Genomic DNA, 15,895 nt, shown 5'->3' with positions numbered 1-15,895 from the left:
CATGATACTAATGGAGTTTAGGGTATCTTCCATGTTGCAATGTCATTGTTTGCTACCAACTTCGGTCCTCCGCCACGAAACACGTGATTTCGTGTTTTTAGTAGGCTACGTCTGATATCAATATACAGAATTCGATCGTTTTCCAACGAAAGTAAAAGTGAAGGTGAAAGTAGGAGATCATTATTTCCATGTCCATTAGTCAATCCCGCCGCTGATAGCATATACCCGTCACCCTCCTCACCTTCCTTCTACCACGCTGTCCGTCAACACCGAACCTCGAACGAACTTGCCTCTTGTGTCTACAAGCTTACAATTTTAACAACAACCTTGATAAGTAGTCCATCCGCATCGCCCGGAAAAAATTGCACCATTCTCACACCCAAAGCACTCGGGCGCGCCATCAACGTCTCACTTCCATACACCCGCAAACTACGCTCCTCAGCAACAATGGACAACGACCCTGACACCCAGCGAATTCTTGCCCGCCTGGACAACTACGGTACTCCTCAAGAGATCGCTGAAAAAGGCTTTCGCGTCTGTCGTGTCGATGCTGATCTGCGCGCTAAGGTATGTTGTGACTACACAAAATGCATGCACTGACTTCTCACCTTCGACTCTATAGCTGAACAGGGTCAAGAGGGTTGCTGCAACTACGGCTGCTGTAATTGCCACGGATGCAATTACGGCTGCTGCACTTACGACTGCTGCAATTGCACACAGTAGTGCTGTCTCCGCCTCCATGGCCGCTTCCACATCATCTACTGCTGGCACCATCCCTATCCTCAAGAGAAAAACCGCAGTCCCCACCTCCACCATCCCCGCCATCCCTCCCCAAGGCCAGCCGCGGGCTATCAAGGCGCTCAAGAACAAGATCGCAGTAATGGAAGATGCTCTCACAGAGATGCGCAATGAAGCGCCCAAGATGCGCGAGTGCATGGCATGGATGTGGGACATCATTGGCAAGGAATGCATGAATCACATTCCAAAGCAGTTGAAGGATATGTACCATGAAACGATGGTCGTGGACTTGGTGAATTGGCAGCCAAACGGTAGGGTGAAAGGTGGCAAAGGTAAGGATGACTTGAAGAATACAAAGGGTAAAGAGGAGGTCAAGGTCAAGGAGAGGGCGTCTGCTGCCGACAATGTCGTTGCAGGTGTCAAGCGAAGGTGCGTATCGCCTCTTGGTAAAGACGCTAAGAAGATCAAGTTTGAGCAGAGGGAAGTCTAAGGTGCTGTGGTCGTTAAGTGAAGGTGTAGGTGGAGTGTTTGGCTTTGCATCGAGACCATGTCAACATCAAGTGGTAAACATGGGACCCGCTAAAAGTCGTTAGAGTACCAAGTATTTGCCAGGCTATACCAATAAACAAAACACGCTAAACATCACAGAAGAAGACACCATTATGAACTTAAAAATTCTTTATTCTATAGAAGAGACAAATGCAATCGCTAATTATCAATAGCCTTCCACGCACACACCACTGCACAGATGCGAAAATACACGCGTGAAGGATGATAGAAGAAATATTATCGCATCAGGTACATTTCCCTTCAGTCCCTTATTTCCTAGTTCATCGTCTATGAAACCTGGACGAACTGACCCATGGCCGGAACACCATCAACAACGACGTAGATGACGTAAGGACCGGCAGGCGCAATAGCCTTGTTAGGAGGCATGGTGACAGTCAAGCTCTGGGCGGTGGCACCAGCCTTGAAGCCGGTGTTGTCAAGGAAGATCATGCGGTGACCCATGTGGACGGAGTGGGTAACAAATCCACCGTAGTAGAGAGAGATCTTGACGTTCTTAGCGTTGGCAGGAGCAGTGAACTTGATGTTGAAGGTCGAGGCGACCTTGAGGTTCTTGGACGAGATCTGGACGGCGGAAGGACGAGTGGGGTTGCCCTGGAGGTAAGGGGGTGTGTAGATCTCGTTGCGGAACTCAGTGACGTAGGGGTTCTTGGCGTCGGGGGTGAGGATGGGCTGCTCGACGGGGTTGGATCCAGAGATCAGGAGGGTACCGTCGAGAAGGAGGAGAGCGACACTGTGGTAGAGACGAGCAATGGTGGAGGCAGGGCCGGTGGTGAAGCGCTTGCCCTTGGGCTGGTTGGGGTCGTAGAGAAGGACCTCGAGGGCGGGGTCCTGGGCAACACCGAAACCTTGGGCACCTTCTTGAGCACCGTTGACCCAGACGACGGTACCGTCGGGGAGGAGGGTTCCCTCAACCATACCACGGCCCTCGGGCATAGAGTCCATCTCCCACTCTGGGTTGGCATCGAGAGGCCTGATGCGACCGCAAGATGGGTCAGCAGGGGCGGTGATGTCTTGGTAAGGGCCACCACCGCAGATGATGATGTCGGGGTTGTAGTCGTTGGCAGAGGAGAGAGGAAGCATGACGGATCCACCAGTGTTGGGGTAGGTACGGTAGGTACCGGGAAGGTCAGGAAGCATGCGGACGACAGTTCCAGTCTCGACCTTGAAGATCTCAGCAGACTTGGAAACCTGAACGAAGAGGTTGCCATCCTTCATCAAGTGCATGAAGGGGTACATGTAGTAGGGCTGGTTCTTGCTGAGGATCTCCATGTTGAAGCTGGTTCCCTGAGGAGTACCGTCGGCGTTGAGCATCTCGTAGGTGGGGTTGTTGTTCTCGGGCTTTGAGGGGTCAAGACCGTTCTTGGATCCAGATGCGACAAAGATTTGGTCGTTGGGCATGATCTGGACGGAAGCGTACCAGCGGGGAGTATCGAGCTGGGTACCGGGCTCGTTCCAGGCTTGTCCGTCGAGGGAGGCATCGGAAGAGGAGCGCTTGAGGAGACGGATACCGCGGAAACCATCGCCAACAGTGGGGTCAATGAAGTCAAGAGGAGCGTTACCACCGAGAGAAGCGAAACGACCATCAGCAAGGAAGATACCACCAGAGCAGAAAGCGTTGGTCTTGTAAGCCAAGGGGGTGAGCTTGCCGGTGCTGGGGTCCCACTCAGAAGAGTAAGCGTACTGGCCGTTGGCGAGCTTGAGTTCAGTGTAGTTCTCGACCTTGTCAAGGAAGACGACCTTGCCGTTGGGCATCAGACCAGCGTGCATAGCAGGCACACCGGAGCGACCCTTAAGCGCGATGCTACCTGGCTTGGCGGCGCGAGGAGCAGGGCTGGCAGCAGGAGCAGGAACGCTGGGGGCGTTGACACAAGGACCGTTCTGGCAACCCTCACCGCAGTGAGCGGTGGTGTTACCACAGTAGCCGTACATGGAGCAGCAGCTACCCTGGGCCCAGTTACCGCAGACAGTGTTTCCAAACTTGGCACCACAGCTGCCGTCAGTAGTGGCGACGCCAGTGGGCTTCGCGGCAGCAGCAGTCGTGGGCTTACCAAGAACTGGCTCGCCAGAAGTAGTCGACGAAGGAGGACGGCTGGAGACAGGGGCAGGGTTGCCGTTAGCGGGTTGGCCCTTGGAAGGAGTTGTGTCCTTGCATCCGTTCTGGCATCCGTTGGCGGCAAGGCAGTGGCCGTCAGTGGTACCGCAGTAGCCGTAAGATGAGCAGCATCCACCGAAAGCACCGTTGGCATCGCATGTAGAGCCGCCAAAGTCCTTTCCGCAGCGACCGTCAGCCCTGGGCTTAGCAGCACCGGAAGTGGCAGCCTTTGTGGGCTGGGGGGTGGTGGTAACACCGCCCGCGCCGTTGCAGCCAGAAGAGCAGCCGGTTCCGCAGTGAGCAGGTGTGCTTCCACACCATCCGTACTCAGAGCAGCATGTGCCGGAGTAAACTGTGCTCTTGGGGTCGCAAAGCAGGTTGCCGTTAGCAGGACCGCACTTTCCGTCCGTAGAGTACTTGGCAGCCTGCCTCTTGGCGGGGACGACACGTAGCTGGGATCGAGAGACGAGCTTGGAGTACTCGCTCTTGAGGTCCGGTACGCAGGTTTCGTAGTCGCCGCAGTGCTGGCCGGTCAAGCATTTGTTGTAGGTGTCGGTGCTGGAGCAGTTGGGGTTAACCCAGTCGAAGTTGATGTTTGCGCTGGCCAAACCGGCGAGGGCGCCGAGGCCGATAAGTGATGCCTTCATTGTGAGGGTTCACCTGTTAAAGTGATTAGAAACGAGTGTGGTGATAGAAGAGAGTGTAAGCCAGCGATTGAGGCCGGTGATCATTCGAGATGCTGTTCTAGAATGATGATTACAAGGGTATATGTAGGTGAAGGTGATGAATGGCATTGATGATAGGGGGCGACGCAAGGACAGTTATGTAGTTGTTTTTGAGGGCGGGCAGATGGTTGTCGTGTCGCGAGGTTGGTGTTGCAAAAAAGAGGCTAACACCAGCATGCACAGCGACGTATTTTTGGCAGGCGGCAGGGAGCCCCGCGTGGTAGCGAGAACGCTCAGATGGAAAGTACGTACCTAGCGAAAACAAATTAAGTATTACTAGAGGGTTGGTTGTATGATGTCAAGGCAGCTGGAAACGAGTGACAGCTGTCGAGAGATGGGTAAAGAGTGAAGTGCTGAAGGCAGGGTGCTTAAAGTGCGCCTACAGCGATAGAGGTGAGGAGAGCAGAAGCGGGCGCGCCCAGATTCAAGTACCTGTGTAGAAAGCGCGTATACGAGGGCCGTTCAGCTGTGCTAGTCATCGCCTCGGCCATTTGCGACTGGAAAAGGAAAATTCAGGCACACATTGGACGCTTCGACCAGTAACGGTATTGCTCCAGGGCAGCCCTAAGGGGCACGAGCGGCAATCTCCACCCTGTCAGCCAATGCCAGCCCTGTGCGGCAAGATCGGCGCGGGGATAGGCCTACTCGAACTTCTATTTCTGGGCGCAAGGACTGGCTCCCAATGCACCGCCAGAGGGGAAGACGGCAATCGGCATGCGCTGGGCCTGATGCGACCTTGTGGGCGGGGGAGTAGGCACGCTGCACGCCTACATGTGCCCTCGTAATGGTGGGCCGCAACAGTGAGGCTATTGGTGAGGCACACGATGCTCAGGGACCACGTCGACGCCAGCGAAGGATCGTCCTGGCAACGTTGAAGCGCTGTCACCAAGCCGACGGAAGTACTCAAGCCTTTGCTAACGCCAGATAAGCTTCGCGAGTCGGCCGCATGGCGTCGAAGAGATTGCATCCACGGCACGCCTGGGGACGTTCTTTGCCCGAAATGGCAACACGTGCTGCGTGGCTCCCCACAGATTCATTACTTCGGGCTAGCGTGACAGGGCTTCATTCTGCGTCAGGGGAAAGGCACGACCAACATGTCCTGCAGTACCAAGACAAGTCCAAGACTTTTGCTGAAGGTTACGTCAAAGAAACCTTCCGCCGAGCAAACACTCAAACGTTGGAAACAAACCTCCAAAATCTCACCCTGCTGACGCCCCTCAAAGTTGCCGGTATCCACGCCTTCCGACGGGCCTTCTGGAAACCCTGGACGCCCCCGTATTCCCACACACACCGGCCATCCTTCTAGCTCAACAAGTGGACCATCGCTATCACGACCCTGCCGCGCGACCCAGAGACGGCACAACGTGACAAGCTTTGGTAACATCCAGACGGTCGGTTGCACGCAACTATGATGCAAGTAGATCAAGTCCACCTCTCCCCGTCCGCGTATCGGGATATGAGCAGTTCGTAAGGAAATTGCCTGGTAGCAGATCACGAGAGACGCTCACGCCACCTGCCAATTTCAATCTCACTCACCGTGCTTCAGGTATCGCGCCTTTTGCCTACTGCCAATGCCGGAGCAACACCGATGGTTGGATATTTGACCGCCCCTACCAGCCCTCCTTACCAAGCTCACCAAGACGTGCAGCCACCCCGCCCCGGCCTCCCTCCAACACCGCCACCATCTTTGCAGTCATCACCAACACCCCTCATTTCAATTTGGAAATCCCCCAGACGTGTGCCGACAGCCGAGCTCTGCTGTCATGTTTGCCATATACCGATTGTTTTTGTCTTGTTTTCCCTTGGTATGTATCACATTCAAGACGCTGCAGATCCAACTCGCCAAACCAGGCAGCTTAACCGATTTCGTACAACGGCCCAAACATGTTCATTTCATCTTGTTTTCATGCGTCGGGGTTCCGCGTCTCCGCGACTTTTATTCCCGCATGCCATGTGGTTTTCGGTAGTTCGAGTGCCTTTCTGCCCGTCGAAGCATCGGTTGCGATAGCCCCAGTCCGTCGACGCTGGAACCCAAACTATTGAATGGCTTGCGACTAGCTCTGAGCTTGCATGAGCTTGCTGCCAACAACCATCACTTGGACTTCAGCTTTACGAGATCGTGATATCCGCCTCGTATCGATTGTGGTTGTGACGTAATTTTTTCTGCCGACTTTGCAAAAGCAGTATGGATGGTGCAGTGGTTGGCAAACGACTCGGATCGGCGGCGCGGTCAAATCAGAACGAGTGCTTCGCACAGAAGGTCGGTATGCTTCTACTACCGATACCAATATTGTAACTCAGATAAAGCGGCATCGAAGACAACTGTGAGGGCCTTCCATATCATTCGTCACTATCTGCTTCCACCTGAGCAGTACAAAGTTCACTCCATCGGCTTACGCGAAGCTGGCATGATTCCATCAAAACCCTTCCCTAGCTTGCAGCTCTTGCACATACCTGGCGCACAGTGCATCCGCACCACAAAAAATCATCTCAAAGTATGGCCACCTGTAAGGGCTTCATGAAACGGAAATAAAATTGAACCTGAGCTCAACATGGTGCACTCGGCCGACTACAACATGTCAACCCTGACAATTCATAGCCAAGTCACCTCCGTCGTCGCATTCCGTGGTCGCATATGAAGAGTGATAAGCTATCTAATGATATGCATCTAACCTTCCATTTGCGCATGTAGGCTGACTTCGAAACCAAATCCTGCAAGGTACCAAGTCATGTCGCACTGTCTCCACCATCACATCGGTTGTATATTCGACACGGCTGACATTCTGCCCCTGATGACTGGCAGCTGACAGGTGCATTGCCATACTCAAAACGATCATAGATGCATCCGCCACCTGTAACGCACGAACTTGACGTGGACTACGCTCAACGCGCGTCCACACCGCCACGTAAGACGCGAAAGAGCAAATCAGCCATTTCGGAGTTGTGCAGTCGCATTCCCTCTAATTCGTCCTAGTCTTCACCTTGTGTTCGATACATCAACAGCCCTGACGACAATGTTCGACGAACTATTTAAGTACTGATCAGACTCCTGCTTTTGCCACCATCACTACTATGGCATTTTCCAAAAACCCCATGACCCATCCCCGAACACCCTCAATGTGAAAAAGCTGAAGGGTACTAGATCGCCCATCCGAAGCCTGTATGACACTCGCCTACAACCTCTCAGCCTTGCGAGACGTTACACACTGAGCATCGCGTCTAATCAAGGAATGATTGCAGACATGGTTGCGAAGAAGCCGCCGCACAATTGAAGCCACAGCGTCCGCATCTCACAGACCACAAAATTGATCAGATGCCCACGACTTCGGCTCCTACTTGGGAGGGTCTGATGGTGCGACGTGTAGACTGGTGGAAGTGTGACTGGTACACGGGTTCTGCGTCTGCACGAAAGGGCAGTTGATTGTATGCTAGGTATCTGTTTTTACAGAAGGCCATATTTATGACGTTGGTTTGCGCTACTCAGGTGTTGAGCTATTGATATCCCACTGCTTCTGTTTAACCACAAACCTACTTGTTCATACTCCACTCCAGCCCACTGCGCGCTCATCACCTTACCACATACTTTCCAGCGTAGAACCCCTACCTCGTATCCCCAGTCACATCCCGCATCAGCGCATTCCACAACATCCTCGCCTACCCCTACCTAGCTAAGCGCCTACGCATCCAAGCCAAGCAGATCCAGCCGCGCGCTCCCGCCTGATCACCCGGTAACAGGTAGAATATGCGGGTAGCCCGGCGGTGACCCAGCGCTTGGTCATCACAGCGTTTTTCAACGCATAAGGATTTCAGTGCGTGGGAATGTGCAGCGAGGGCGTTTGGCGGTGGGAGAGGAGTGTGTTGGCGCTCAAGAATACCGTGGATGAGGAGAGAGGTTGGCGGTGACAGGCTGACTGGGTCCAAGGAATAAGAATTACGTGATGTGCGACCGTTGATAGGTCTATAGGACCTTGTTACTGCGCGGTTGTGGAGGAAGGGGAATGAGTTGCTGGGGAGTTTGAGAAACTTGTAGACATTGTAGAAGTATCTTGGGATCAGATTCCAGTCATTAATAATATTATACTTTAGCATTTATATAGGCTTCATGTTGTATGGCCTTGGTTACTGTAGGGGATGTGTGGAAATAAACCTCTGAAGTAGTGCTGTATATCGAAACCGCAAATCCAACCTTTTTGGCAACACCTGGTATCGTCCCTCATGTATTTCCCAACCCAAACACCATGCTCAAAAAAGACAAAGGAAGATAGTGCAGTTTGAATAGACTTAACCATCGCTGTCGCTCCGTCCACAACTGATCCCCCTGATGAAACTACTCGGTTTCTTCTTGACGGCCTGCCGCTCAAGATCCCGCCTCACCGTCCTCGCATTCTCCGCAGCCTCAACCCTGGCCCTCTCCAAGCGCTGATCCTCCTTACTGGTACTCTTCCGACCCTGCTTTGGTGTCTTTTCAGGGCTTGTACTTGGTCTCCGCGCTTCACAGTCACTATCCGTGCTGTCCATGCTGCCTTTTCCTTTCTTGCTAGTGCGACTCTTGACCTTGCGCTGAACCATCCATCCCGAGAGACCTAGTCTGTCTTCGCCATCGCTGTCCCAATCATCCCAGACACTGATCGTGTTTTCAAATGCTGTGTCGACCTGACTCAAGCTTGGTCGGGATGTTGTTACGGTAGATGTGTATGGGCAGAGGGTGCTGTATTCAGACAATGCCAGGCTATCAGTGCGCGCATGTGGGTATGCTGGTGTTGACAAGAGAGGGTTGGCGAGACTGGAACGTCGCGTAGAGCGTCCAGACTGCGTAGCCCATGGCGGCGATGTAGGGGTTATGGGAGGGGAGTTCATTGCCGAACGCGGTACATGTGAATGCTGTGCAATCTGTAGGCGAAGGAAAGGCTCATTGGGATCAGTAAGGGACGTCTTCCTCCTGCGTCCGAGTTCTGAGAGCTGCTCAATATCGGGTGGCGGCTGTAGTGCGGAGAGCCGAAACGACGAGTCTGAGATGTGCGCTGGCAATGGGCAATATGAAGTTCGTCGTGATGGTGTTGACGTTGGAACGATGACATCATCGTTCCATGAGTTTTTGAGAAGTTTTTGGAGGTCAGTAGAGGCAAAGTTGCGTGCAGCAGGACTGAGAGGCGGAGTGGTTTCGCCGGTTGCAGAGGGTAGGACAATTGTTCTTGTACACCCTTCGCATACTCCGGAGGTGTAGGTGATAGAGAGCGTGCATGTCTTGCAGATAGCCACTGTCGTTGAGGGCGTTGCGGCATGACCACGTTTGAACTTGAAGTCGAAACTTGGCCGTATCGGTGATCCTTCCTCTGGTCGGTATCCTTTGCCGCTACTTGGGATCATTAGAGGCGGAGGCTGTGACGGTTTTGTATTCCTCTCTCTCCTCCTCGCTGTCTCCATGGCCTGCCGTTCGTACTTGTCCCAGAGGTTTGCTGTCTTCGCTGGGGTACCTGGTGATGGTCGGGGATGTTTGAAAGGCGACACGCTTCTTGCGGATGGTGCAGCTTCGTTTGGCGCAAGGACGGTAATGGTTGAGGTAGCCATACCGCAACTATACTGTATACTGGAGCTGACTACAAGCCTGAGGAAAGAGAGTAGTGAAGCCTATGGATGCGAGGAAACCCTGACAAAAGCTTGGGTTTCGCATACGATATATACTTGTACAAGTCCAGTGTACTGGGGCTTGAGCGGTGAGACACGATGTTTATCAGCTTAAAGGTCCGTCCTAAACAAGACACCAAGATCTGGCGGTGGCGGGAGATAGAGATACTTTGGTGTAGGCTAGGATTAGACGTTACGTTGCGCCGCATCCCCGGATTAGACAGCGCTGTACACTATTGATCGTCACTCGATGAGCGTGCAGTAGCAAATAGATCTCCACGTCTCTTTGGCTGCTTAGTGGACGTGCGATATGTGCTTGGTCCAATAGGCGCCACGCGGTGCGACGCAAGGCGTCACTGTGCTCCCGATGTGGTAGGGGTCTTAGGCGAAAAGAAAAGAAGCAAGGGAGCACTGTCTTGTCAGCATGCTACTGGCGCCATTGGCGTCTGCCGAGAAACGCTCCCTAACACTGACGATATGCCTGCGCATGCGGGATGATGTGCAGTGCCCGCGTTGATGATACGGGTGATCTCCTTGCCGGACGCCATGGGGAATCGGACCACGGGCATTAGATTCGCCCTTATCATTTAGCAGAGAAGCCGTGACACCTAAGCACATTTGTGCGGCTGTAAACGATGTTTTAGGCATCGTATTGGATTTCATTGTTGTCGTACAGCATCACTGAGATGTGACTCGATGTACCCATGTACGTTCCGAGGTTCCTTCGCTGCCCAGGGTCGAGGAAAAAACACTGCGTATGCGTTGTTTCGCAAGTTACTGGGGAGAAAGATATGACGAAGCGGCGTTCAAGCCCTCATAACGAGCAGTCGATTAATTCGAGACGAGACGCGACCCTCGAAGGGAAAAACGAGCTATCGTGACGAGTTGAGCGAGGGCTAGAACATCGTGGCCTCGAGAAAAAGACAACTTACACATCGATGTGCCTATTGTTTATTCGATCTGTCTATACTGCCCTGTCAGTGTCATGTTCAGCTCGGCGTCCAACGTTACATTTGGGAAGCACAGCTTCGAGTTCCGCCCATATTCATGTCATCGAGCGTCTCAGCATCAGCCACACCACGATCGCCTCATCAGCCTGAATTGAGAACGTGGGCGGAGAAGTCCGGATAAGTCCACAGTATAACGTCTTGGACTAGTTGGGACGCATGGGAGAAGGATGAAGTTGTGGTTCCAAGGTTTGAAATCCCCGCGGCTTTCACGCTGCTGGTCTTGGCGCAGATTAGCGAAGCGGGACGGGATGGCGCCGCGACCAACAACAAGATGCACGGCTTGTCCTGAAGCGTCACCTCATTGATCGATAACTGTCCGATATGACGCAAGCTACTTTTCGTCGCGCTGTAAGAAGGACTCAGCTCAGCCCTCGAGCACTTAGGCTATCGCGATAACACCTCGCACGCTTTACTCGTCATCTCTCGCCAGACAGACCCAAGGAGGTTGCGGGCGTTCACAGGCTTGACAAAGCAATGGGCCAACGCATGGCGACGCAATCTCACAGCATCGCGATGACTACGGTTGGTGTATGCGACAGGGAACCGCACGGCTTCCAGTGTGATTGTTGACCTCGACATCGATATCTACATTGCCATCGACTGATCAGTCCAGCCCAACCGAGACACCTGGCAGTCTCAGCACAAATGTACGCTACTGTCACCCAATCCGGCATCTGCCATTGCACTTGTTCGTTCCTTTTGTCTACTCGAGCGCATTCAGCATCCACTCTAGCCGGCGATCACATGAGGCACGGGATTGCAACCGGCCCCGCACGCCCCGACACTGCATGAACGTCCATCATGTCAGCATCGGACAATGACCTCGACCCCAAACTAACCTCCTTCATCCGGCCAACCAAAGAAGCAAACACGGGGACACTGCAGTAATCGTATATCAACACAGTTAGGCTCCTGCAGCGCGTGAGAAGTTAGCAATTGATGAGGACCGTAATCTTGTCTTGCACGCACGGAACTCCACATACATAGCTTTGAGTCCGACCACAATGTCAACAATGTTTATCATCTGCTCCAGTGCGCTCTCCATGTCGCCGTTGCCCAACAAGCCCAAAAGCGACAGCGACGCAACTGCTTGGTTCTGGTCCTGGGTGTCTGTCTCTTACCCGAACTAAAGGATCGCGTTCGCTGCCGGTTTCCTGGGGTCTTTGGCTATCATGATGGGGTTCAACTTCACCAGTCTGCGCGATCTGGATCGGACGGATGGTACGGTGGTGCTACAGCAAGGTACGGTTCTTACAATTTTCGTCAACTTTCGTGCGGGGCTGATTGTGCGCCTCTAGCTGGGTATGATGAGAACGCGCCAGTAGACATTGTTCTCTATCCGCAGCCTTCGCCGGTCGACCCTAACGATCCTCTCCGCTGGCCTCGATGGAAGAAGCATGTCGCATTTGCTTCGGTTTGCGCCTTCACGTTTTTGACAAACTTTGCTATCGGAGGCTTAGCGCCAGCGTTCTACACCCTCTCGATCGAGTTCGACAAGTCAATGGACGAGACTTCGCATCTGCTCCTATATCCCATTCTGGTATTGGGCGCGTTCAACTTCTTCTGGGTGCCGGTCGCCAATTACGTCGGAAAGAGGCCGGTTTTCGTATTCGCCAGTGCCCTGCTATGCGCATGCTACGTATGGGGTGCTATGGCAAATTCGTTCCAGAGTCTCTTATCGAGCAACATTATCGCGGCGTTTGCAGGATCTTCTACAGAAGCGTTGGGCGCAGCGACTGTCAACGACCTGTACTTTTTGCATGAACGAGGCAGCAAGATGGGCATCTACATGAACGCGATCGCAGGGGGCAACACGTTGGGACCGCTGATCTGTGGCTTCATTGTAACGAACCTCAGCTGGCGCTGGCACAAGTGGATCGCTGTGATTCTGACGGCGCTGAACTTTCTCACCATCCTGTTGTTTGTTCCTGAAACGCGATACACGCGCGAAGAGATTAAAGGCGTCGGTGTGGCAATCTGCCCAAGCAGCGATAAGATCGTCATGGCAGATGAGAAATACCTCCGGCCAAAGTCTAGCAACCGAATTCTGCACCAACATGCAAAGAACACTTGGAAGCAAGAATTGAGCCTATGGAGTGGAATTTCAGACACGAGTCTGCCGAAGATGTTTCTAAGGTATTTATATGTTGAGTTTGTTGGAGATGTAGTACTGACATCAAATAGGCCGTTTCCAATGATCGTATATCCGGCAGTCATATACGCATTTCTCTGCTACTCCATCTCTTTAGTTCTCACTGTCGCGGTCAACATTCTCAATCCGTTTGTGCTGCAAGCTCCGCCATACAATTGGAGCCCGCAAATCAATGGATTGATCAATATCCCGGGTATTGTGGGCAACTTGATTGGTGCTTGGGCAGGAGGTGAGCAACCAAGCTCAAGTACGATGGAACATGTGCTAACTGAAGCTAGGCAATCTCGTGGACATCTGGTGCAAGCGACGGACACGAAGAATGCTCGGAATCTTCGAGCCAGAAAGCAGGCTCTATCTGGTTGCCATCCCACTCGTGATCACAACAGCAGGCTGTCTCGTGTTCGGTTACGGTGTGCAGAACCAATTATCATGGGTATCGCTCTTCTTCGGGTATGGCATGATTTCACTCGCCTTGACTGCCGTGCCGACGATCACAATGGCGTATGTCAGCGACTGCGCATTGCCGGTAAACTCGGACGTTCTACTACTGGTGAACGGGCTAAAGAACATTGTGGCTTTTGGCTTTCTCTATGGCGTGGTGCCATGGGTTGAAGAGGCGGGTTATGTGAACGCTTTTGGTACTATGGCTGGTGTCTTTGCTGGCATAGTTGGTATTGGTGCTGTGTTGCTGGTCATCTATGGCGCCACTGTACGCCACACTTCAGCACAGTGGAAGGTTATCCTGGAATAAGCAACGCGTGGACACCAATGTAATGTGTAGTAACAGCCTAGTCAGCACGTGGAAGAAGCTGTGCAATGCATTAAAGCGTATCGGAATATATGCTGTGGTTGATGCAGTATGAAGCTTACTCTTTATGCATGTGAGATTGCTATGTAGCTTGGGCTTTTGCTTGGGATTGCTCTATGAGTTTGGTGTGCATCTTCTCGATCTCAGGGATGATGAGAGACTCGATTTCCAACGATGGCTCGCCTTGTGGTATCCCTTTCTCTGTTGCAATAGACTCGGTCGCCTGAGCATCCCTCCTTGTCTTCTGATCAGCTAATCCGACGAGCGAAGGCATGCCCGACAAACTCTTCGTTCTGCGGCTAGTAGGTACGCGTATCCATTTCTCACCATCTAGGACTGACACGAACACGACTTCCCATTTTCGGGTGAGCAGCAAATTTCCGATGACGAGATGATGCGAGTATTTGTTCAGCGCGTATTTGGCCTTGGTGACCAGTAGGGAAGGATCAGTCTCCAGCTTGAAGCTTACGATCATGGCGTCGGGCGCCCAGCCATCAACGAGCTGTTTGAGGAATTTGGGAACAGGTTCGAGATCAATGATCAAGCTCTTGCCCTCGGTGCGCGCGGCTGGTGGCTTTACATCGCCCCCACGAGTTCCATCCGCGGTCTGGTGAAACTCTTCGTTTGACTGTATCTTGTGCTCAACCATGCGGTCCTGTGGCACAAAAAAGTCGGACACAGCGGCAGCCAAGTAGAACATGGCTTTTGGCCCAAGTGGACGCATGAGCTGCGCAACCTCGCGCAGATTCCACAGGTACTCGGTGATAGTCACGTAGGACAATATCAATAGCTTGTTCTCTCGCTTCACCTCGGTGTACTGCCTCAGCACGCGCAGCATCTGATCCTGGTGCTCTTGGTTCACCACTACTTGTCCGTTCTCCTCCTTCATGTAATCGAGGAACGAGCGCGTGTTGTGCGAGTAGTGCCGCGAAAAGGGCAGGAGCGAGAATTGGCGGTGCAGGAAGATGACGGCATAGCCATTCTGGAGAAAGTATTCGGCGCTGGTGGCTCCTCGCGTACCGGCAGAGAAGTTGTCGATGTAGCGGACTGTCTGCTGTTCTAGAGGTACAGTGGTGCCACCCGAAGTGACTAGGACGACGCGACGACCCTCATCGGCATGTCGCGTGATGAATTCGCGCGCAAGAGTCGTGTTCGTTTTGAGGTCTTTTGGCGGCGGCTCGTTGGCGAAATAATCGCTCTCTGCCTGTTGTGCACTCGTATCCGTCATGGTGGCATGATGGAGTCGTCCCCTCGGTGCATGGGAGCTGAGCCATCGTGTGGCGGGGGAGCTCCGAGCAAACCTCCCCTCACTGATGAGTAAGGCATGCACCGGTACGTACCAATTTCTGACAACGTCTACACTTCAACGACCTTCATCATCGCCTCGTAAGCGCTCCACATTTACGATCAAATTGCACAGCTATGAGGATAAACTATCTTCCAGTACTCTCCTGCGCAGCGCCCTCGTGCGAGGGCCCTCGAATTAAGGTTCTAGGTTCTGGAACAACAACGCCCCATCCGTTTCGAGACCGAGATATAGTGCCTGACGGCTTCGGGTGCTTGATCATTCCGCTAGAAAAATGGGTCCTTTTCTACCCTGACCCTCCAGGTATCTGGGTATCTCGCCATGAGTATGCAGGACTCCACAAATGATGATTAGAGTTCCGAAGTTTGTTCCTGTTATATGCTACAGTCATAGCGTCACCAAATTACCCTGGTATGGAGAAAGTGTCTTTCACTTCGATAGCTACTGCTTCGCAAGCTAAGCAGAGATCGAGTTGTCTAAAAGACATGTTGACGCCGATGATTGTCCACGGCTTGATCACGCGTCACTACAACAAGGATGGTACATTAGACAAACTCAGACTCGTCCGATTGGGACACGTTGATTATAACGTCTTGGTTACGTGAGAGATTTCACGAGTTCTATCAAATGCTGAGAGAACTATGTTATGCGCAACACACAGGCGATTCGAACGAGATGTGTGCTATGGTCGGAATCGCGGCATACAACGTTTGGTTCTAGCTCAAAACATCTAGTCCACCAGACGTGTAACAGCGCTAGGGTCTAGATAATGGTATTCTAGAATCACGTTGAGAATGGTCAATGATGGTCTGATTCTTTTCGGAGATTTCGAGAGTAAAGTGTATTCCAAATGCTTCTTTCCATTCTCT

The 15,895-nt window shown here is 52.7% G+C and overlaps 5 protein-coding genes across 5 annotated transcripts; 2 read left to right on the top strand and 3 right to left on the bottom strand.

The window, feature by feature from the left end:
* Positions 1-447: 447 nt before the first annotated feature.
* Positions 448-1,228, top strand: AA0111_g8938 (hypothetical protein; the record flags this gene model as incomplete). The annotated part of the gene is made up of 2 exons (XM_028655440.1): positions 448-567; positions 623-1,228. The coding sequence occupies 2 exons, from the start codon at positions 448-450 to the stop codon at positions 1,226-1,228; spliced, it is 726 nt and encodes a 241-aa protein (XP_028503372.1).
* A 347-nt stretch (positions 1,229-1,575) lies between these two features.
* AA0111_g8937 (hypothetical protein) lies at positions 1,576-4,047 on the bottom strand (the record flags this gene model as incomplete). The annotated part of the gene is made up of 1 exon (XM_028655439.1): positions 1,576-4,047. The coding sequence occupies one exon, from the start codon at positions 4,045-4,047 to the stop codon at positions 1,576-1,578; it is 2,472 nt and encodes an 823-aa protein (XP_028503350.1).
* A 4,359-nt stretch (positions 4,048-8,406) lies between these two features.
* Positions 8,407-9,693, bottom strand: AA0111_g8936 (hypothetical protein; the record flags this gene model as incomplete). The annotated part of the gene is made up of 1 exon (XM_028655438.1): positions 8,407-9,693. The coding sequence occupies one exon, from the start codon at positions 9,691-9,693 to the stop codon at positions 8,407-8,409; it is 1,287 nt and encodes a 428-aa protein (XP_028503349.1).
* Positions 9,694-11,932: 2,239 nt separating this feature from the next.
* Positions 11,933-13,663, top strand: AA0111_g8935 (hypothetical protein; the record flags this gene model as incomplete). Its single annotated transcript, XM_028655437.1, has 4 exons — positions 11,933-12,002; positions 12,059-12,896; positions 12,945-13,141; positions 13,191-13,663. 4 exons carry the CDS (start codon positions 11,933-11,935, stop codon positions 13,661-13,663), a joined length of 1,578 nt encoding a protein of 525 aa, XP_028503435.1.
* A 139-nt stretch (positions 13,664-13,802) lies between these two features.
* On the bottom strand, positions 13,803-14,948 carry AA0111_g8934 (hypothetical protein; the record flags this gene model as incomplete). The annotated part of the gene is made up of 1 exon (XM_028655436.1): positions 13,803-14,948. One exon carries the CDS (start codon positions 14,946-14,948, stop codon positions 13,803-13,805), a length of 1,146 nt encoding a protein of 381 aa, XP_028503434.1.
* Between the last annotated feature and the right edge of the window lie 947 nt (positions 14,949-15,895).

This window comes from Alternaria arborescens, assembly GCF_004154835.1.
Source record: "Alternaria arborescens strain FERA 675 chromosome Unknown contig_24, whole genome shotgun sequence".
Lineage (NCBI taxonomy): Eukaryota > Fungi > Ascomycota > Dothideomycetes > Pleosporales > Pleosporaceae > Alternaria > Alternaria arborescens.
The sequence above is the reverse complement of the archived record's forward strand: the minus strand, read 5'-3'. Positions and strand labels throughout refer to the sequence as shown.